This window comes from Patiria miniata, unplaced genomic scaffold (genome assembly GCF_015706575.1).
Source record: "Patiria miniata isolate m_02_andy unplaced genomic scaffold, ASM1570657v1 HiC_scaffold_7, whole genome shotgun sequence".
Classification (NCBI taxonomy): domain Eukaryota; kingdom Metazoa; phylum Echinodermata; class Asteroidea; order Valvatida; family Asterinidae; genus Patiria; species Patiria miniata.
This window is the reverse complement of record NW_024037074.1, coordinates 34,672,955-34,696,167: the sequence shown is the minus strand read 5'-3', so window position 1 is coordinate 34,696,167 and position 23,213 is coordinate 34,672,955. Positions and strand designations below refer to the sequence as shown.

Below are 23,213 nucleotides of genomic sequence, written 5' to 3'. Positions count from 1 at the left end.
CAAAGAGACTGTTACTATATCACGTGATTCGGGGCAATCCTTATGCTAGCAACCCCCAGCTCCGGCATGGTCTGGTGTCTTTGTGCCATTCTCACCCATTGTGAACAATGTATTGGTGCTGAGCGTCTCTTACGTAACTATGCAAGAGCTTGCCCCGAATCATGTGATTAGCAACAGTGTCTTTAGTCTGGAGAATTCAAAGTAAAAATGTGCCAAGCATTCTGAGCAAGTCAGTGTACCAGATGTTTTTTCAAATTTAAATCCCAAAGGGTATAGGTTACTCTCAAATGGCTTATTGCGAGGACATGATGGTTATTCCTCTTTTCTTGAAGATGGCAGCATACTAGGCGCGATGATTTCACAGGATGCTGGATACTGTCATTTACTTTCAATCAAATAATATTTTGGCAGATTCGGATTTTGAATGTTTGCAAATGTTATCCATTGCCAAAAATGAGCTCATAATATATACGAGTCACAAGAGGACATGCACTGCAAAAAGGATTCCAAACATGCAGCCCCCATTCTTGGTCCACGCGAAATGATTTTGGAATATTTTAACACCCTCAGCAGTACAGTGTGTCTATAATAAAAATGAACTCAAAATATCATTTAAATCGGTCACGACTGATGAATGTAGCGTATAATTCGAAATGTCAACGTTCCAGCCGGCCACGTGTGACATTAGAATTACTTCTACCAGGTCCGCGTTATTAACCAATTTTTCATTTCGAGAAGGGTTAATATTCGAAGCGATACACGATGCAAAGATATTCACAAGTCGAAGACAGGTCACCAGGGCAAATGAAACGCGGTGGTTGCGCTTATTGCCGGTACTGGCAATATCATGCATGGGATCTGCAAACTCGTCCCCATGACATCGAGCAGTACGCTACCAATAGCTGCTCTGTCGTTCTGGTATTGGACGATTTGTAGATTAAAACGAATCTGATGATATTATAAGCTATACGGAATATAGTCAGGTACCTTGCAGTGCTGCGAGCTAATGTTTTGTTTGTGAATGTGCTGTCTTGGTATGGGTGCAAATCGTTGTGGCGTGGGATCGGAAAGCAAGTGTTTTTTCACTGTCGACGTTTGATAATCATATCATCTAGTGTGTACCATTGCACTTAAAGATGATAACAAGCAAATTGAACAGGGATATTTACTGGTCATTAAACCTCACAATTATTGAACATTAATACACGTACCGGTAATAGTTACACGTCAAGAGATAAACTCACCTAGTTCACGATAAAAACCGTTACTTGTTATTGCAGGATCGAATCAGAGTAAAAAGAGCCAGTTAACCTCACAGGGTCATATGTTGAGAACGTTATTATTATTGCACTTTTGTAATGTTTATCACATTTGTTTGTCCTTTTCTCTAATTGTTTGTTTGTGCTTCTTTTTTATTCTAAACGTTCGTCTATCGTGTGAGTTGTTATGTATGTGTACAGGCATGTTATATGTTATAAGCTTCGGCTTTTTTAGCATGCCTCCATCAGTATAATTTTTCATTATTTTGTATTATAATCAAATGTTGTGAAAAGATGGAAATAAATATTCTTGAAATTGAAATTGAAATTGAAATTGAAACGTGGTTGAAATCGAAAAATAAAAAAAAACATGTGAACGAAGTACGTTTATCTGCGCCTCGTTTCTATGGGATCGTTTTCCCCACTGGTCAGCGAATTATAAGTAAACAGTCAACATGTTTTGCTCATTGTGATAATTATGAGATATATTGATCAATTGGAATATGTGCCACATCAACCTTCGGGCAAAAAGGTTTCACTCGAAAAATCCAACTCTTTGACTGTAGTCGATCTGCATATAGAGTCAATTCCAGAGTGAAGGTTGGACACGATTAGACTACTTTCGCGGCGACATGTACAATTTGTCTTTTTTCATGTTAAAGATATATTGTCCGTGATCTTTAACAAATTATTCTGACGAATGTTGACGAGTTTTGATTATCTAAAGAAATTATGTCTCAAACGTCTGCAACCCTCCGGGGAAAAAATGGTCTTTGCACACAAACAGATACGGCATGCGATTATACTGGTTTCCAGCCCCACAATATCGATTCTATAAGGGGTTGAGACCTGTCGAGAAGTAACTCGAGAAGTGAATCATTGTCGGGCCGCAAATAGGTCAAACTGTGTAAACATTTTCCTTAACTAAAGGATATCTCATTCAAAAGGATACTGCTATAGAAAAATGGCAAATCCAAACAAACACAACAATTCTGGGTAAAACTCGAAAATAGCAAGGCCGACGGTACATATTTGAAATGCGGTTCTGAGCAGAAACAGTCGATTAAACTGTTGGAGCAATAGTGTCGTTCAACACAAAAAAGTTCTAACAAAGAAAATTCCCACTGAGAGAGAATTTCCATGTAGATCATTCGATGGAAGTGCAAAGAAAGTTATTCTCCAAGCCCAAAGGTTCTCTTTATTTGTCCTATACGCTACAACTTTCCCTGATGACCTAGTTTTTACACACCATCAATCCCTTTACATTGCTCATCGACATGCGTGACCTTGACTTTCGTCCTTTAGAGTTTGTCATGATCAGTAATACTCGACAACAATTCTTAAGAATCCTTTTCTATTTCTCTTTTTTTTAACCTTGTTTTTCTTTTTCTTTTTACAAGACATGTCAGGGGCATTACTTGTCTCTCTTATTGCCGACCTACCCCTACCGACGCCGACGCCGACTCGCCGTCGCCAAGTCTGTGCCAAGTTTTGCCAAATTTCCATTCCCGTAATCACTACCGACGAATTGTCCCTAGTTGCTGCATTTGCCTCGTTTCCTCTCCTCAGTGGCCCGGATTCGCTTCCCATTTCCTCTTCAGATTTACTGGCCAGTTGCTGTATACGAATCACACTTAGTGTTACATCTGAAAACAGTGGCGGCGAAATGGTGGGGGGGGGGCAGACGGCCTCCAAACTCGTTTTTTACCCCCTTACAGTTTGCCCCACGGGGATTTTACAATCATTTCCCTACCCCAAATGGATTCGTTTTAGTAAGGAAAACATCCTGATAAAACAAAGTTTTTTTACCATCATTCCTATTTGGAGATACCAAAAGGAGTAGGGCATGAATTTGTTTGTAATTTGAATTTGAGATGTAACCAATGTTTTTAGTTCTAAGTTATGATGTACCCCGAACCAGGATAAAAGATTGGATCAAAATGCAGTAATAATGTTGCTATTATCAATTAACTGTTCTCACTGATATTGGTCTTCGAACACATTCGCCATTTTAATTTTTTTTTTGTTCAACTCTTTTCTTTATTTGTCCAGTTCTTATTCCAGACATGCAGAAAACTCACGAATTGAAGAAATTGAATGTCGACATTGAACATGTGACGAGTGACGTTAAATTAACAATCATAATTGCGGGATGTATTGGGAGTTGTAGTTTTGTTCATTTTAATTTTTTTGTCTTAATCTTTTGTTCCTTTGTTTCTTTTTGTTTTGTTTTGATTAGAAGAGAGGCCCATATCAGATTTAGATATTTTTATTGTGCAAATTAAAGAATCCAAGGATTTTCGTTTAGAAAGATACCACAAAATGGTTCTATCGGCGGCAGTTCTATCCTCATGTTATCTGTTGTCATCATCCACTCCTCTAAATCTGCATCAAATTGGTTTTGAAATTGACCAGGGTATAATATGACGGGGGAAAAAAGCAAAAAGAGGAACCAAAAGTCAGAACGCTTAATGAAAGCGACCTGTGTAACCCGAGGATAAGAACAGTATCACTGAGTTAGGGGGGAAAATGATAAAAGCATACACACAGAAATTATCGCTCGACCAGTTTGGCGGTGATTTTTGTATTCCCCTGGGGGTTGTTTTGGTGTTGGCTTTTTGTGCCGTCCACGTGCGGTAGTGACTGTTCTGGTAATGTCGGCCTTGGGGTCCGTGTGCTTTTTCCCCCCTCCCATGCTACCGTGCCACGGATGAGCCGTTGCAGGCTCTTGCGTTTCTCGCAGCGCGGAAATGAGCCAGCGGGGTCGGGCCGAGTTGTTGATGGGTTTTTATTCTGTTTTTCCCTTTTGGAGCGGGTTGGATGGTTACGCGATGCTTTGCATGCAAAAGGGAGAGTAGTAGGGGGAGAGATGACGGGGGAGCGACGCACGTAGTGCCGGTAGCTGCCGTACTCTGACTGTCAGGATCACTTTAGTCGGTTGGCGTATCGCCTCGGGGTGCTACGGGCAATATGGTAAGAGCGCAGTCACGGGAAGTCATGTATCTTCCTTGCCTTTCGCGCGGGGCTAGCACAGCGCCAACTTCTCTCTGTGTGTCTCTCTCCTGGAAACCCCGGCCACAAAATAACCAGGAAAAAAACTTTCCCCTTGCCTCCGTCCTCGCAAGAAATTGATTTTAAAATTAGAACACGTTCCCCCGGTGTTGAGGGGGGCAGCGGGGCTTTGGATGGCCGAGCCGTGGCGACTCTGCGGCGACTAATTCAACGATGGATGGCAGGATGGATCAGGGCTGACAGGTGAGCTGTGGCCCCGGTTTAGGAGCTCCGTGGAGAGTTTAATGCGGCGGTGGGGACGGCATTAATGCGAGTCGGGTGATGCATGCAGGCTAGCGATGGAATACACACACTAACACTCGCATTCACTCTTGGCGAACCGACCGAAGGCCCCCCCCCCCCCCCACCAAAAAAAGACTGAAATGTAGACGTTAAAAGGAAATTCAAAACAGGGGAAGGTTTCGATTGCACGATTGGTGGTGTTCGGCAAAAAGCATACGGTACCTTATCTTTCTCATATAGGTATACTAGGGCCGACAACATTTCTATACTGATGAAAGTAAATTGGAGGAAATGGCAAATTATATGATTGATAGATTTAGTATTATTATTCCAATTTGGTTATAAAAGATAAATATCTTTTATTTTTACTGATCACTAATATAATTGTAGCAGCCACTCTCGAAAAAATTAAGATTTTCACATTGTTGCAATTTAAGGATAACCTCCATGTCAACGATAGACAATAGCATTTTGAAATGTTAATGTTCAGTTGGTGTTGTTTGTGTGCTAGATTAACAGCAAGGATTGCAAAAGTACATTTTCAATACCACTTTGTTTTTAACTGTTCTAATTTATCGCTTGAGATGGCACAGTTTTCAGTTTGCGGCCAATGGTGACGTCAATGCAACTTTCAACCAATCCAAACACTCACCCAGAGGGCACGCAATAATCCTTAAGTTTACCCCGTCATCACTGTGCGCACGGACCGGTATCCGATGTGGCAAGCGCCGCTGCCGCACGCAGGCCGGAGGCGTCTCCAAGAATCGGCCCAAGCCTTCAAGGTCGCCCGGCACACGCCAAAGGAAGTGACTCGACTCCCACCGCAAGCCGAGCCTCTGTATCCCCCTCAATTTACTGCCAATAAACCCCGCCATTTTTGAGAGGGAGTAAATGGCCAAATATCCGTCAGAAATTTGTCAGTTATCGTTTTAAGGGATTGGGGGAGGGGGGTTGAGGTTAGTCGGCATACTGCTGGCGTAGGCCTACCGGAGTATAAGCTTCTCCGTGAATGGACCAGAGATGCTCTCGCGGGGATCACATTTAGGCCGGGCAAATCCCGGTTAAGACCCCCTATAGCCGACAGGCGGGCTGGTCCGCGATCGAGTGGCGGGGATTACTCGCCGATAAACGGCGCAACGGCCGCAATTATTCGCTCCGAATCAAAAACATATGAATCCCGTGGCCAGTCTTTTGGAATTGCCGTCAGAGATTAGACTTGTGTTGAATGAGAGGCCATTTTTCGCCCTTTCTTATTTTTGTGCCATTATTTCAACCCGTATTTGTAATGACCGATGTCTTTTATACCTATATCTATGTAATTCACTAACAAGATAACAATTGAATTTTGCTGAATGTTATTATCAAATACACGTATTTGACGATATTTCTTTGTATGAAAGTAACAATGACCTAATGATATGGTACTGTAACTAAATTGCAGAGTGAATTATCAGCATTTACTGAAATTCAGGGCCCAGATTCTTGGAGATCCTAAGTAGAAAATAATGCTTATAATTTGTTGTCGCTTATCGAAATCTAGAGGGGAACCAGTCAACAGCAATATATATCACATGGAATTTTAGCTGACAACATGTGGTTGCCAAGCAAATCTTTACTGTGCTAAGCAGCCCCATAGAATTGGCTCCCTGGTTACGCATGTGATCCTTTGTGTGATGCATGTTTACTTGATTTGATTTTATTAATTATTTATTTATTTATTTCTTTTATGCATAGCTGGGCTTCAGTGCTTACTTCAAAAACAAAACAGCAATCGCAGCTGTGCTCCAATTTTCTGTAAAACCGCGGGATTGTGTCGAAATGTTCTTTGTTAAAAGGACGAACTTGGGCCCAATTCTCCGCAGTCCTTTGTACCAGTTCAACACGCATTTATGACGATTACACAGTCATGTTACTAACAACAATGATCTTACTATTATTGTAACGACCACAAGCTTACTTGGCCATATTTTCGTCTTCATAATTTTCTTTGCTTAACATTGTGAGAAATGCAGCTGCAATTTCTTGTTCTTCCGTAAACAACTTTATTTTCATTGAAATCTGATTGTGGTGGGTTTTTTTTATGCAGTAGGCCTATGAAAAGTTGATTTTTTTTTTTACTGTTTTAGCATTGTGTATTTTGAAGCTTAACAACTGATACTGTATGAGTTTGCTAGATGTTCGGTTTGCTATGTGGATGAACAGTTTGTAGAATTGTTGGTCGGTCACTTGGTCCTTTGGTTTTGTCTGTCCGTCGATCCGTCGATTGGTTGTCTGCCCATTTGATGTCGGTTAGTCAACTTGATTACCGTATAAATGGCAACAAGGATTTATTTGTTTCAAATTCATTACTCTTCACAATACAAACAATCGTTATATTTTTTTTACCGAATAAATCTTGTAAATAAATTCTCCGTCAGATTTGGTTTAACCCATTCCAGTCAATAATGTGCATCATGCGTCTTTAGTTAACGAATACTTGGTCTTGTTAGCCACAAATTTCCCGCCTAATTTGCAAACGCGATTAGAACCCATGCGGTTTATAACTGCAACGGCCCCCAACTTACAATCTGCCTGATCAGCAGTATAAACGACATGATAAACATGCAAATAAATAGCAACACGGAGGGGGAAATCAGCGCAAATAGAACGGGCTCTGTCGCGCCCGTCACACGGCTAGCTAGCAGGAGCGGGGAAGCTTTCCCCCGGATGCGGTCTCCATGACGACAAAGTGACGGCGTGTGGTACGGAACCCGAAGCTTAACTACGTTTGACAGGCGAACTGCATCATCGGGCCAGCTACTCGGGACATGGACAGTGCACACACGGTGCATTTTTGTTTCCTATTTGTTTCTTTCCCGTTTTTTCCCCTCCGAGTTGAAAAAAAATATCATCCGAGGAGCCCCGTCCCCCTGCGCGGCGGCCACGGGTCAAAAATCAAGACGCGCGCGCTAGTCCGTGACTCGACACGGGGTATAAGTCATTTGCGATGAAGTTAGTTTGTAGTAACAATTTCTCTTGATTTCGAAAAATAACACTGGAGACTTCGTAGTTCTTGTCATGGAATCATTTATGAATGTCATACTTGCTTCGACACGAATGTTATTGAAGCTGATTTTTCTCCTGCAAATTAAATGTGATGAAAAATATATTCATTGCTTGGAAGTTGTACACAGTTACGATTGTTTTTCCAGGTGATTTTGAATTCAACACGGATATAACATTAATATTGGATTTAATTATGTCCTCGATTCAATCATTTTCTTTTTTCCCCTGTTATTTGTGGATAATAAGACATTGGACATTTCGCATGTGAATCTTATCCCAAGGTTTGATTAAATAAAACATATGAAAAAAAAACATTTCTCAAGAACAATTCTAATAATTGTTGCGGTCAAAGATTTGTTACAAGTAATTCCATTGCAAAAAAAACCAGAACCTGAATAACTTACCATTTGTAACATAACCATCTTTGTTTCATCGTATATTTCCAACGAAATTTACTGTGAAAATGCATCTATTCTCCATTAACCCAAGGATATACATTCTGGTTATTCCGAATGATATTCAAATGTTATTTGATTTCGTGCTGGCAAGGCCGAAGCGACAGGCGTTACGTAATATTTGCGTTTCTGACTACACATCTCCCACCGCTCACTGCATTAATGAATAGTTTGAGCTTGCTATTACCGTTAATGAAGATACTTTGTGGCTACTAAGTGTATAAATTAGTTAGACAGATCTAATGAATTGTACGAAATTTCCCCGTGTTTCTCCATCATATTAGGGATAATTATTGGTACAAACTCGATCCGATTAGTATATTTCTGCAAATCTATGTAATTCGCGATCGCCTTTTGGTCGTGAAATGCAAAAATTGGAAAGAGTGTGGCGGTGACAGTGTCGGCTGTGACAGCAGTAAAAAGAAATGTCATTGGGGATTTTTACGTTGATTAATGATTGAAGTGATGGACTACACTCTTGAACAACATAAATAAAATGTTGCCAGATTTCTATGGTTCTAAAAAAACTGATCTACGATCGCTGCGAGACAATCGTTTTGGCTTTCGACATGATTTCCGACCACAGCGAATGTTTTCCACTCAATAATTCTTAGTAGAAATATGAATTATGCCTTTGACCGATTTCATTTGTACTCGACTGATGCTAGACGCCAGTTTTAAGTTTGTTTTTCTAGCTAGTTCTGACGGTTACAGAGATGGATGAGACGATGAAAATGTTTACATTATAATGAAGACGACGATGACAACAAATATTCAATTGATCGATCAAAGACTATTGATGGAAGAACGACAATGATTCAACATTGCACTCAAAAGTTACAATCATCATCAGGCTAGAGTTCATCCATTTGTTGGACAAATCCCTCCTCGTGAATGCACCATTCCTCTCTCTGTCTACCAATCTTGTCCATGTTACCGTACCATGTGTGTTGTGATGTCATCCCTACATCTTTCTTTTTCCTTCCTCTTCTTCGTTTGCCTGTTCATGGTTGCCAATCTGTCAGCTTTTTGAGTCCATGTGTTGTCTTGAAATTTTGCTACACGTCTTGCCCACTTCCATCTCTCTGACCTTCTCAGTGATGTCCTTGACTTTTGTTTCTTGTCTTATTTCCTTTAGGTTGACATTATCTCGTAATGTTAAAAGCAACATTCTCCTTTCCATTGCCCGCTGTGTTGTGATTGCCTTTAGATTAAGCTCTTTAGTGGTAGACCAGTTTCTGCTCCATAGGTCATGGTTGTTAAAATGCATTGGTTGTACACCCTACGTCGAAGTCACATTGGTGTATTGTTGTTTGTCAGTCAAAACATCTTTGTGCTCTTCCAGCCTGCTTTGATCAGCAACATCATTTCTTCTCTTGTAGTGTCCTCCATTTTGAAAGTTTCTCTCAGGTATTAGTTACTGTCCACTTTCTCTAACTGTTGACCTTCTATATGGTTATGTCTTCTTGTGTTTCCAAGTTTGTCATTTATTTAGTTCTGCCCTTGTGCATGAATTGCACATAGGCCTATGCCCATGGGCGTCGCCAGGATATTTTCCAGGGGAGCAAAGCAAAGTTTCCCAAAATTCCTTAACTTTTTCATTATATTCTCAATTTATCATTTTTCCGAGCGTGAGCAGCGGAGCATTTGCCCAACCCCCCCCCCCCAACCATCAAATTGCAATATGGCTTCGCACCACTTTTCCCTCCCCCCCCCCCCTCTTTTCCCCCTTGTCCCCCCCCCCCCCTCGTGACGCCCATGCATATGCCTACCAATCTCTACAAGGTGTTCGCTTGCTCCTTACAGTCCTGTCCATAATGAACTTTTGCTTACAACGTGTTCCTCTTTCCTCGTATTTTCCCCAATTTGCAAAAAAAAAGGTTGTTGCTAATTGAAGGAACAACAATACAATACATTTGAAGCAGGTTGTAGAAAAACTAACCTGTCGAAGCTTCAGCTAAGTAGGCCTAGATATCATTTTTTATATCATTTTTTAAAGAAAACTATGAATATTCATCTTTATTTTTTATTGACGCAAAGCATAGCGTTTCTTGGAAAGCGCGATGGTTTGGTCCTCACCATCGCGAGGAAATGATGGTTATTCCTCTTTTCTCGAAAATGACAGCATGATTTCAAGGGATGCTTGATCCTAATATTTCCTGACAATCAAGTTTGATATTTCATGATATTTCGACAGTTTCGTCTTTGAATGTTTGCAAATGGTGTTCATAACCTTTAAACAAAATACTGACCAGCATTGTTCCTCAGTTGCGTGTGGCCCGTCAGACGATACATGTATTTCATGTATTTGTACATGTATTTCACATGTACATGCAATGGCAGGGAAACATGGTTTCCCTTCAAGAGAAGGGAAACCTACGAGTGAACACCCAGCTTCGCCCGTTGAATTTCCCACGAGGATTAGAGAAATCAGGAGGAAAATAGTGGAAATAATAGCTGAGACTTTAGTGACAGTGCAATCAGCTGGTCACCATACAAAACAATTCGTTGGGAAGTGTTGATACTAAGACGAACGCGTCGTGAGCAGAAGTCCCGAAGAAGGGCAGGATTGTAATGAGTGAACGAACACCTTGTACAGATTGGTTGGCATTTTGTGCAAATCATTCATGTGAACATACCAGATTCAATTCCAATTGATGTTTATTTCACATTTAATTTAAACTCCTATTCGACCGTGACACTCTTCATGAATAGGTTTTTTTTTCTTTAAGAAAGAATAACAGAATCTTTTTGGGTAAATTAATGATTAATGGGAAAAGGACCGTCTGGCCTTGAGTCAGCCGGAGTATTTGTGTTCTTTCTCCGTCAAATCACCCCATGGAAGAGCTGTGAACATTGCCCATCCACCTGGGACAAATTGGCGGACAATCCCAAGGCAGGGACAATGTACGGGAGATTATTGTCCCTAAATACCCAACTGATGAACATAGAATGAAGCAGCAGAGAAGAGGAATCTCTTGCTTGGATGAGCAGGGAGAATTACTTTTTTCCACCTTCAACTCCGAGAAAAATAAACATCCCTGCGTGTATAAGCCCGAATGTGACGGGGGGCGGCTAGGCTACATGATTGGGTTCGGGGAGAAATTAACGATCGCGACGGCCGGCAAACTGCGACACTGGTCTTGGGTAACTGCGTTTTAATTTCCTCTAAAGTATTTTTAATTGGTGTTTTATTTTCAGTCTTTCAAGGGCGGGGGGAATGACCCGCTGTCTCAGGGCCGGGAGGAAGAATGGAGGTTGACAAAGACAATGTGCAGGCGCGTGCGGAGCATGCTGAGTTAATGAAACGGGGCTGGCCGCTTTAAGAAAACCTGAGACGACTCAACGCGTTTGTTTCTTTAGCGAACGGAGCGCAACGCTTCCGCCTGCTGCGGACAATGCGCCCAGACTCAATAGTCTTTGAGCATCTCTGCCCGTTCTGAGACAATAGCGGTTGCAATAAAGCCGTCCCAGCGGCCATTGTGTGGCCCAGGCCCAAAAACAAATATGCCCACGTAATGAGCTAAATTATAAAAACGATAAGGGCAACCAGTGATCGTTACAATAATTACGATGAGGCGCGGTGTTTGACGGGGGAAAACACAACAAAGCCGCGGGCTTATTTACTCCAGAATTCCCTTTGTTGGGAGATAGATATCAATAATGTGAATCATGATCACATCACGCCCCATCAGACGTGTCTGTCAATTTGTCAACCACTTGTTACGGGTAGGGTTGCTATAGCGCGCGGGCCTCCGCCAATCACAGCCCGGCTTTGCGCGCTACGCGCGCTCGTTATCTCACCGACAGCCAATTACACCGCTCGTTAGTTTGCGGCCGCGCTCCAATGGCGTTGGCCGACACAGAGGGTAAATCAACGCCAACTCTAGTATCGTCTGATCTGACGTGCGTTCAGGGGACCTCCGTGATTTTCAGGGAGTACCTTTTTGAAGGCAAAGCGTGATTAGTTGTTGATCAGTCGGCCAAATGAACGGACTGCGTCTGAATTCACCGGACACCTCTCTGTCGGACATGGAGCGGGTGTTGGACCACGCTGCGGCCATGCACGTGCCAACGGAGTCCATGCTTTCCCACACGGTACTCGGTGGGAAAATGGTCCCGTCACCAGTCAATCACGGTGAGTACATGCATTTCCAACATTTCAAAAAAGTGTGTTTGTTTTTTGCCCAATATCTTATTTTTCGCCCATCGGTGAAATTGGCATCTCATACCGGTAAACTTCTGAGAAAAGTCGGCTTGGCTTGTTAAATTTTCTCTATCTTTCTATTTTTCGCAATAAATTTTGTTAAACTTTTCGGACACAAAATTGATTTTACAAACTATATCAAAAGTCACACTTTCAGTCTTTGCGTTGATGTTGAAGCAAATACTTCTTTCTTTCTTTCTTTTTTAATTTCGAAAATTGAAGCCATTATGACAGTCGACAATTTTAGCCTTTGAACATAATATCAGAGCATCGGAAATGTTACATAAAAACCCAAGTATTTTCCTGGCAATGTTTAACAAAAGGTGTATAATTGTTCACCAGAACCTTATTGTATAATATCACAGAATGCATATTGTTCGAAAAAAAGTTATATAGATTTATTCTGAAAATTTACAATTGCTTTGATTGCTCTGTGATTGTGTATACCATAAAAGCGACGTTTTAAATTAGATAAATGAATGTTTGTTTATAGTACCTGTTAAGCAATGAGGCATAGGAAACGTTTTATTTCCTCTTTTGAGAGAGAGAGAGTCGTTTTATGAATGACGCTTCATAATAGACGCAGGTTCAATTTTAACCACGAGAATATTGTTACAAAATTTAATTTGTCGTCATATTGGGGCGGCGGTGATTATAGAATACGACCCCTGAAAGAAACATTGCTTCATCGGAAAGACAATGGAATTCGGTTAATTTACAGTTTTGTATACCTGATGTCAAGTTAATTGTTACAACTGAATATTGATTTTGTTTTCCTTTTTTATGGCTGTCGTTAAAAGGCACATCGGATCTTTTGAATTTATCCCAAGAAGTAACCTAACGAATTATTATGGAAAAACATACTTGGAGTAAAGATGGTACTGGTACTAAACACCCCGTGAAATTATTCTGCCTGGCTTGCTTTCATTTTAGAAGAAATCAAGAAATGTAGGATAAGTCAATTGGCTGATTTGGGTAAAGTTAAGTGTACCATGGACGAAATCGTTTTTTCTGATGAAAAGGTCGTGCATTTTTTTTACTGTTTTCTCGAAAAGTGCAATATTTACTGAGCTGCAACTTCAACAGGTTAAGTTTTGAACATTCTATTTTGGATTTTGATTAGTGTTATTATTGGAAACGAACAAAATGTCTGAAAAGCAAATGATCCTATATGCCTTTACAGCCGATTAGTCAGCTTTTATTGTGTTGTTGACAATTGTCATAAGATACAATTTGGCTAGATTACGTCCTAATCTCATAATGTTGCATTTAATTCTGAAGTGAGTGCTTCGGCTGTCCCGTCTTCAAATTTCTGGGGAATAAGGGGGTACTATTGGAAAGATGTACTCTTTCATTGCGGAGTAATTTCCTTATTGGTGATTATATAGGAGTTTATCGGTCGCGGATTATTATACCCTGTATAAATTAGCTCTTGAAAGAAATCTTAACAGTGTTATTAATAATCGGCACAATATAATCCCCTTATCGCTTTTGTCGGTTAATTGTAGCAAAAGTTTTACCGCACTTTTGTGAAACTTTTGCCCCAAAGTCACAGAGTCACAAATTGTTTTCAGGGACAGGTGTGCAGAACCAACCGACCCCTCTTGCTCAGAGAAATTGTTTGCACGCCTTCGGTTGAGAACATTTCTGATTTAGGGAATTCATGAATTAAATTTTCTTCTTTGTTTTGCCCATCTTGCAGCGAGCAAGAACGACTGCGATCCCCATCACGGCCGGCCCTTGGACAAACTGTCTTACGGCAGCGGGAACGACGTGAGCAGCACGCCGACCACTACGGGTAGCCCCAACGGCGACGGACAGACCAACCTCGGAGTTTCCGTCAACGACGACGATAAACAGGTAGGAAGCCGAGATGAATGGACGGACGGACAAAATAAACACACAAACGAACAAACGGGGATAAGAAAACCGTGTATGGACGAACAGAAAAACGCAGAGACATTTAAAATGAATCATCATTCATTCCGTGTTTCTCTATTCACGAGGGCTTCAGTTTTGCTTGTGGTCGGAGATTTTGTTTGATCTTTTTGTCTGAGGAATTTGCTCCTTCTGAAATTTGGGTTTGAAAAACTAATTTCAAAATTGAGTGCGACTTGTGTCCAGTTGCATATGTTAGCTTACAATTTAAAATTACGGTAGACTAAGCCTTAATACGCAACGGGACAAAAAATTGAATAAAACCACTTTTGTGCAAAGACAACTACTTCCATCAGGAAACCTTTTCAATTCTCCTTGCTAATGAATTGATCGTGCAAGGGGAAATATAATTCATTTCATAAATTTGTTAGAAAATTAATCTCCTGTTTCTGTCGACTGGGACGTCGCGGGACTGAATCTGTAGGGGGTAATTACATACATTTTGGTTGAAGTAAAAATAGCTCCTGAGATTGCATGCAATATTTTCTTCTAATTACATTCCTAAATATACGCATGCATTATAAGAGAGGAAAATACGTGTATAATCCATTTTTATTTGACCAAGTACAAATGGAATGCAACTCTTCATTAGCACATGACCTCGTGCGCTTCTAGGCCTAGGAGATATGGAATCTTACTTACGCGTTTTATTTTCTGTTTATTTGTAATGTTGATATTGGAAGTCTTTCGGCTTTTGTTCATTTTTTTTGTCCAATGTTTAATGAAATCAAATGGTTAATGACATCTGGTAAGTGACAACTAATCTCAAAATTAAACAGACGTAGTGCACTGAGGCAAACTTGTCTCAGTCAAACAAAATGTACGGAACATACGGATGTCCTGTAAAATTAAGAACCGTGCTCGTCACGGTAAAATTCGAGCAAATATCAAATGAATGCCAAACAAAAATGTCATTCTTTCATGATTCTATCTGGTTAATATAGTGCTTCACAAATTAACTTGCTAAATGAAAGACCTTTATTGTGAGTAATTTTATTGAAGGTTCAAATTAGAAATTTGCCCTTCGTAGATAAACGAATAAAAAAGTGGCTCACACGGTTTGTGTGCGAAATGGGAGGCTGAGAAAGTGAGGTGAGCTGACGGGTACAATGCGACCGAATGTGCTCATCTCGTCCGATTTTCAACTCTGTATTCCCGGTGCATATCCCTCCTCGACAATGTTCTTGGTTTTATCTCTGATTTAAACAGTCTGATTTGATTAACATGAATTTATCAATCAAGAAGGAGTGAAACAAAATGATCAGAGATAATTATAACAATAACAATGATGGATATTTGGTATCGTTGTTATAATTATCATAATCATCATTCACACTATCACCACTATTATTACTAACCCTCATTATCACCAAACGAATCATCCACTTAAAAAAAAACCCTTATTAGACCTGATGAAATTGCTTAAAAGATCAAAAATCCTCGCTCACTTTTTTAATCCATCTCGTGTGTTTACACGAAGGTCAAACAGAAGCGACACCGGACCCGCTTCACGCCTGCGCAGTTGAACGAGCTAGAGCGCAACTTCGCCAAGACGCACTACCCGGACATCTTCATGAGGGAGGAGATTGCCATGCGCGTTGGCCTCACTGAGTCACGTGTGCAGGTAAGCAATCTATTTGACCTTTATATGAATATTCATCAGTCGAAAATCCGAATTCCAGGACTCTTTATACCTGGTATAAATTAGCAGCTTTTTACGTATGTGTACCTTTATTTTCCGCATACGTAGTTTATGTTTATTACGATCCCGATCTTCAAGAAAGGGACTTTTAAAAAAGGCAAGTTAACCCATGGTTGAGGCTGGAAATTTAAAGCAAGAAGAATTAGTTTGAAACTTGGCGTTTGAAGACTTTTAGTTTCATAACAGATGTTTTCTATCATATCGTTGCAATTAACTCTTTACATCAACAATTCTTAAAGGGAATATACAACATTTGCAAACATCAAAAAACAAAACTATCTAATTATTATGAAATACCTTACGGGACTGTAGTGAGTGACAGTCTAAAGCATCCTTTAAAATCATGGGACCTGGTGTGCTGTCATTTTCAAGAAAAGTTGTATTTTTGTATCATTTCATTTTTTTTATCATTTTCATTTTTTTTCAAATACTACCCCCAATTTACCATGTATAGTAAGTCCACATTTTGTTTGCAATCGATTACACACTTATGAACAATTCCCAGACGTCTATAAATTGCTCCGTTTCATCTTAAGTGGGGTCAGGGAACCAGACTACAGGCAGGAACATGATTTTTTTTTCTTGGTTTTTCCAGCATACGCACACAAAACTTCAAACAAGTCAGTGTTACAATATTTGCTATAAAAAACTAACCCCAGATTCCATCCATTGCTGAAAATTACAGCAAATGCAAACGTTGTATGTTGCATTAATGCATTAACCAACCGATAATCTCTGCGATTTTATTTCAAAATATACACTCTTTTTTAGGTCTGTCGTTAAAACAATGCTTCATTAGACAATGTCAAGCGCTTCTTTCCTAAGTTAGGGAAAAGTCCGATGTCGCAGGCCTAGACTGACTAAAAAAACGTCGTGGGTCTCGCGTCCCACCCGAGAAAGGTTGTGATTTTTTTTTCTCTCCAATGCTCTCATTCGGTTACGTCGGTAAAGGGTAAAACTGAATATTAAAGTGAATAGTTTTATAAGCATGAAACAGTGAAATTCTGTGATTTTTCTCTTGTGTATACTTGTGATTTATGATGATTGTTTAGTATGGGCAAGTGCAACTGCAATGCTTCTCCTTGACATTATCATTCATGTTACGACCGAGGCAAGAAGGCGGCCGCCGCGTGTTGCGTGTTGCCAGCGACCGCGGCCGTGTGTCAGGCACTACCGCACTCACCGTCATCCGTCAGTAACATGCCACCACCATTACCGCGGCATTGTTGTCTCGATTTGCCGTTCTGATCTCGACTAATCAGCTGCATAAACGCTCCCAAATGAATCATTCCTGTCCAGCTAAAGACATTTCTGAGGCCTCCAACAAATTATATTAATTTGGGGGTCGACTCGCGGACTTTTTTTAAATTTTATTTTAGCGCACATTGATGAGACACACGATCCGAGCAATGCGACCTTGGTAGAGTGCGTCGCGTGCATCCAAAAACCATTTTTCAATTCTCTGTATTTCCTCAGGAACCTCTGGGGAAGTCGAGTAACGCACAACCAAGCAAAATGAAAGCGACAGATTAAAGAAAATTTGAGCTCTGCTTTGGTAGAACCAATAGTCGGCTTATGCTTTCGAAAATGATGTACTGCGGTGTACATCACAGAGCAATTTAACAAATTAAGGCCTACATTATAAGATTTCTGGCTTGCAACAACAACGCAAATATCTGTAAAGCCCCCCCCCCCCCGCCTATAATTGGTCATACCATGTATATTTGCCGTGCCCTTTTGACCGCAGAAGGAAAATTACAATCGAATTCAGAGAGATCTATTGCGATAGTTTCCTCGCAACGTTTTTTTTTTGTGCAGCATAACGTTCGGCTTACGTTTCAGTTAATTACTTCAGTGCCGCTCGCTCTACAAAATACACCCTTGAAGATGCAACTCGCCCCGCCCCCACCTTTAGTATCACCAGTATGCGAGACAATTAGGAATCTATTCCATATTTTTTTTTTAATTGTAGTGTGTCCATTCCTGTTAATTCCCTTTAGCGAATCCGAGCCCAATTTTGTTTTCTCCCCGAGTTCAGAAAAGATGACTTCGTCATTCGCGATGCTTTCACTAGATATTCTTTTACGTATTGACAATCTGTTCTACTCACTCAACACTCCACTGTGTATATATGCACACCGAATGTCCTAATACACACTGCCACGCTATGTGTGTCATTTTTCCCACCATCATCCCTGACAAGTCGTTATTAAAGTATCAGTCTTCTCCCGGCTCCTCCCCCCCCCCCTTTTTTTCCCCGGCCAAATAGAACGAGCACAAAAGCCCTGGTATTCATAACCGCTTTTAATCATTCCGTGAGCAAAGATCGAAGATTGTAAATCAAATATGATGCCATGATGTCAGCGCATTGTGCCCTGATTTCTTTTATTATTATCATCCTCATCGTCGTCATTATTACATCGCTCTGTACAGCGCGATGGCAGCTCATCCCTCGCCGTGTACACAGGCCCTTTCTTCGGGGACAGATCTTGTAAGCACCACGCGATCGCGGTGCGTGGTGGTGTCGCATTACGGACTTGAGTTGCACAGCAATAAAAGTCATCCGGCTGTCTTGACACGGCTGATCGACCATTATCTTGTCATCGACTCAAGTTTAGAGTACATATCCAGTTTCCGCTATGATATTATATCCGTCGCAGGGCAGAATCCATAGAGTATAAGGATCCATAGGGAGTAGTATGGGCGCTCTCATGTTGCTGCGCGTTCGAAGAGACTGTGGGCAGATCGCGCTGTCGTCCGTGCTGAAGCGATTGGGAAACAATCCATTGAACGATTAAATGCTTTGTTGCATCTATCGAATAGGGAAGGATAAAAGATCAAAGAAACAAAATTTGTACAGATTTTGAATAATTGATTTCGCAGTGACATTTTCCACATCGGATCATTCAAAATGAGCCTCAAAATACATCAAATAAGTGCAGAGACGTTTGGCAATACTCAATGAAGTGAAGATATTATGACCAAACTGCGCAGCCTTTGAATTATAATTGTACAAAATATCCGGGGATCATTCCTCGACGAAGTTCTGCAAGCAATTGAACCCCTTTAAATATTATTCTCAGACAGAATGCTTCACGTTATGCCGTTCTGTTTACTGATTCTAAATTGTATGAATTGGCCATGATCGTTTCATGTGTTTTAATACAGGGTGAGTCAAAAAAAAGCGGAACCCAAAACCCCACAAATTATATTTCATATTTAACAAAATATGTAGCAATAAAAATAATAATGACTGAAAAGCCAATTTCATAAGCTACTTTTAGATGAAAAAGATTACTGAAATTAGTCAATCCGTTCAAAAAAATCACCATTTAAACACAATTACTCTAAAACCTGTCTCGTCCAAAAAAATGCGATTTCAACAATTGTCGTCACAATTGTCTTCAAACATCACCAGCGATGAAATCTTAGTTTAAACGTTAACAATATGCAACAAAGTCCTTTTGAAGGCCCGTCTTTTAAAAAAGTAGATTTTATAAATCATATTGTTTGCCTAACCAGGGTTGTTAATCAAAATATTGTGTGCTACGGTTGGTGACAGTTGTTGAAACAAGTATTCTGTGTCATTTTCTTTGTTGTTCCAAACAGTCAAAACACCCAATAAATTGGGGGTTTTTTTGGACGAGACAGGTTTTAGGGTCATTGCGTTTAAATGGTGATATTCTTTGAACGGATTGAGCAATTTCAGTAGTTTTTTCATCTAAAAGTAGCTCTTGAAATTGGCTTTCCAGTCATTATTATTTTTGGTGCTACACATTTTTTTAAATAGGAAATACATTTTGGGGGGTTTAGGTTCCGCTTTTTTTTTACTCACCCTGTATAATGCAATGCAAAAAACTTTCACTGAAAGCGACATAAGGAGTGCAATCATTACTTGTTTAGCGTCATGCACGCTCATTGACATTTGATTTAAGGAATAAGGGTACATGTATATCACGATATGAAAATGACTATTTCGTGAGAACAAGATACATGGCTGGACTTTTTACGCCACGTCACAGACGCAAGTTTCGCCGACCGGTTAGTTTCAAACTACATGGATGGCGATCAAGACAAAACAAAGAACTAATTTACAAAGTAGACATTATCACGCAACACCAGAAAAAAATTAAAGCACACCACTAAGAAAAAAAAGAAACTACCTCTTTATACAAAATGTGTAAAGGTGCAATTTTTGGTGCTGCAAACCAGGGGTTCATTTATGCGGTTCATTAACCTGATGGTTGCCCGTACAAAATGGCGCTTGGTATTTATAAAATTACAATTATTTTTGTGTGTGTGTAGGTCTGGTTTCAGAACCGCCGTGCCAAGTGGAAGAAGCGCAAGAAGACCACCAATGTGTTCCGGTCACCAGGCTCTCTGCTGCCCTCACACGGCCTACCGCAGTTCCCCTCAGCCATGGGCGGCGAGCCCTTCTGCAATTTCCACAGCAACGTGGACTCCCGCGGCTGGCCTACCTCTATGCAGATGTCCCAGATGGGCGGGTCGTCACCCTCCTTAACCCTCCCGCCCACTTTACCCCGGCAGGGCCTGGGCCAGTCCCTGAGTCACCAGATGGGCGGCATGGGAGGGTCCGGAGGTATCGGACAGTCGGCGGCTTCGAACCTCCAGAATCTCACCGGCGGGCTGTCCGCGATGTCCGGCAACAACCACATGCAGTCCATGTACCAGCCGAGCTTTGGCGGGGTAGGCACGGCGGCCTCCTCGGCCGGCCCGGGCATGCCCAGCTCGCCCACCGGCAACACCAACGCGTCTATGGCCGGGGATTTCTCGTGTTCAGCGGCCACCAGCCCGGACGGCGGGGACATGTGGCGGGGGACTAGCATCGCGTCCTTACGGCGGAGAGCGCTGGAACACACAGCCACAATCAACGGCATTTTCAGATGACTATAATGACTCTTTGATAACTCGCCGTTTGGTTCTTATTTAGAAAAAAGAATAAGACATATTACTTTCTCATAAAACCACAGAGCCCTCTATTGCTGGTTCGTGTGAAGAAAACGGGGTAGAAAACTGTTAGGCTAGGAGTTTATTGTCCATATTTCAGTAAAGAGCTGAACCTCCATATCAAAGGGAAATGATTTTACTGGCGTAGAAATTGTTTTGTACAGAAAAATAATGTAAGGGCAAAAAAGCGTCATTGAAACCAAACGTGTGAAAAAAATTCGAGATAGCAGAGAATTTTCGCCGGCGAAAACCCCCCAAGAAATCTCACAATATTGCCCGTAGCATATCGTAATACCACTTTTTTAAATAGTAATTGGTGTCTGATGGGGATTTCTTTTATATTTTTTTTATCAAAAGATTCATGTTAACTGACTACGCAAACGCGATTGCCAATAGTGCGACCGTATCACCAAAAGCTATAAAATTATGGAGGTGTTGGGTGAGTGACAATCGGGGTAGGCCTTGGCTATTGCGTGATGACGAGTCTGTCCGTATAAGCATCGGTAGCATGGGGGATATAGGCTACATCATACAACAGTATAGCTGTTGTGGTCTCGAGAGAAAACCAAAACACTCTTCATGCTGGGCGTCCTAAGCGATTGTCAAGCTTGCTGGATGTCGGAATGACACAAAGTTATTACAAGGATGGGTCCAAGGGAGTGTAATGTATTTGCACAATGGAAAGTTGGAAACGTCATTCTTGTCAAGTTTTCCCGAATGACGTCGTCACTCAGTTGTGCAAATCTATAGTTATTGCTTCAGGCCTTTGGGGTGTTATGCATTGACTGCAACGCCTCACCCCCACCCCCCCCCCCCCCCCCCCCCCCCCCCCACCCCCAAACAAAAAATCTTGGACTTGTAATCCCAAGCCACCTACCTCTTTGGGAAATCCGGGGTCCTCCAATGTAGGCTACACGGTGGTGCAAAAATAAGGAAACCCACTTTTGACGGGAATTTTAACCTACTTACTTAACTTATTTGAACTGTTATTTTTTTATAATAAAGTAAAGCTCTTCAACCATACGTGGTGAAACAATCTTTAAAAAAAAATCGCAAGAATAGTGTTATTATGCTAGTTTGAATATAAGTCACCAACATCACTGTTGTCCACGTGTAAGCCTAGTGTAGTGATTTTTTGTCTTCAAATCAAGCTCCGGAGCTCAGTCAAGCGGATGGAATAAAGCCGTCCGTGGGCAAACGGGTTTGGCGCATGACATTTTTACTACCATATCTCAGAGACAAAATATGCATTTGCTATCGTTTTTTCGTCACTTATGTTTCAAGATCAATATTTCAATATCATTAAATTGAATTTGTATGCTCAACAAATAGGTAAAAATTGCTGTCAAAGTGGGTTTCCTTCTTTTTGCACCACCCTGTTATATTTTGCAACTGAAAAGTCTATTTCAAAAAAAAATACCGCAAAGGGAAATATTAAACCACAAAGTTGAAGTCTGTGTTAAATTTAGACCGCAAGCGATTCGCCTACATGTAATATTTGGAATAACACAGATTTCCTGGGAGTCAATTTCAGAATTTGGTCCCCTGTGCTTAAGATGAAAAAAATTGTACTAAGATTATCTTGAATTAAAAAACGCGTTTTTTGTTATCAACGAACTAGACCCTGACTGGGCATGTACATAGTACTATCGTCATTATACAGTTTTACTGTTTATCAGTGTGCAATACTTGTATCAACTTATTTTTATTTATGTCAAAGTGGTAGACTTTATAAAAAGGTGTTTTCATTCCGAAATCTGACATCGGCCACAATCGGTCTATGTGTGTGTGATAAAGATTGATCCTGGAATATTAAAACATGGTATTTTAAGATTCTTTGGGTTTTTTTAATGCTGATAATAATACCTGTTGTGTGTAAAGTATAGCTATTAATTTAAGAGCTCGGTAATAATACAAGGATGAATTGATAACTGCACTATAATTCAATTCCGCAAACATTGATCCAAAAGTATGAAAAAATTGGAAAGCCAGCACTTCGTACCGCAACCATAATCTGTTGTATATATACCCTTCCTCGATTTTAACCATTTTTTTGAACGAAAATAATTGGGCCACTTTTCCAGAGACAAATTTACCCATTTTGACCTCCGGACCCAGAACCTGGATACGCCAATGACCTCCTGGAACTGCAAAATAAAAATCACCTTATAATTACCAATTAATTTGGAAAACGACGCACTCTTGAGCAATATGCCCCCTTTAAGTCGCGGCACTGCCTTTTTTTTATCGTTACCTTCGACGAAACCGTAGCCAGCGAATACCCGAAGCCAAAGCGCTCTGCACGGCGCTCGATACCGTCAATGCCACGCTACCTTCCTTTGCAA

General features: G+C 40.8%; 1 protein-coding gene across 2 annotated transcripts; it reads left to right on the top strand.

Moving 5' to 3' along the window:
* Positions 1-11,878: 11,878 nt before the first annotated feature.
* Positions 11,879-21,681, top strand: LOC119746260 (homeobox protein orthopedia-like). Of its 2 annotated transcripts, none has more exons than XM_038223098.1 (4): positions 11,879-12,191; positions 13,963-14,120; positions 15,688-15,822; positions 20,206-21,681. In XM_038223098.1, exons 1-4 carry the CDS (start codon positions 12,041-12,043, stop codon positions 20,806-20,808), a joined length of 1,047 nt encoding a protein of 348 aa, XP_038079026.1. In that variant the 5' UTR covers positions 11,879-12,040; the 3' UTR covers positions 20,809-21,681. The 2 variants fall into 2 exon arrangements, with proteins under 2 accessions (XP_038079026.1, XP_038079025.1); XM_038223097.1 differs by having other exon boundaries at positions 15,679-15,822.
* The last annotated feature ends 1,532 nt before the right edge of the window (positions 21,682-23,213 follow it).

Coding starts and splice junctions, on each gene's coding strand:
- LOC119746260 (XM_038223097.1), top strand. CDS start 12,041: ATGAACGGACTGCGTCTGAATTCACCGGACACCTCTCTGTCGGACATG. Junction 12,192..13,962: donor CCCGTCACCAGTCAATCACG/GTGAGTACATGC, acceptor CCCATCTTGCAG/CGAGCAAGAACGACTGCGAT. Junction 14,121..15,678: donor TCAACGACGACGATAAACAG/GTAGGAAGCCGA, acceptor GTTTACACGAAG/GTCAAACAGAAGCGACACCG.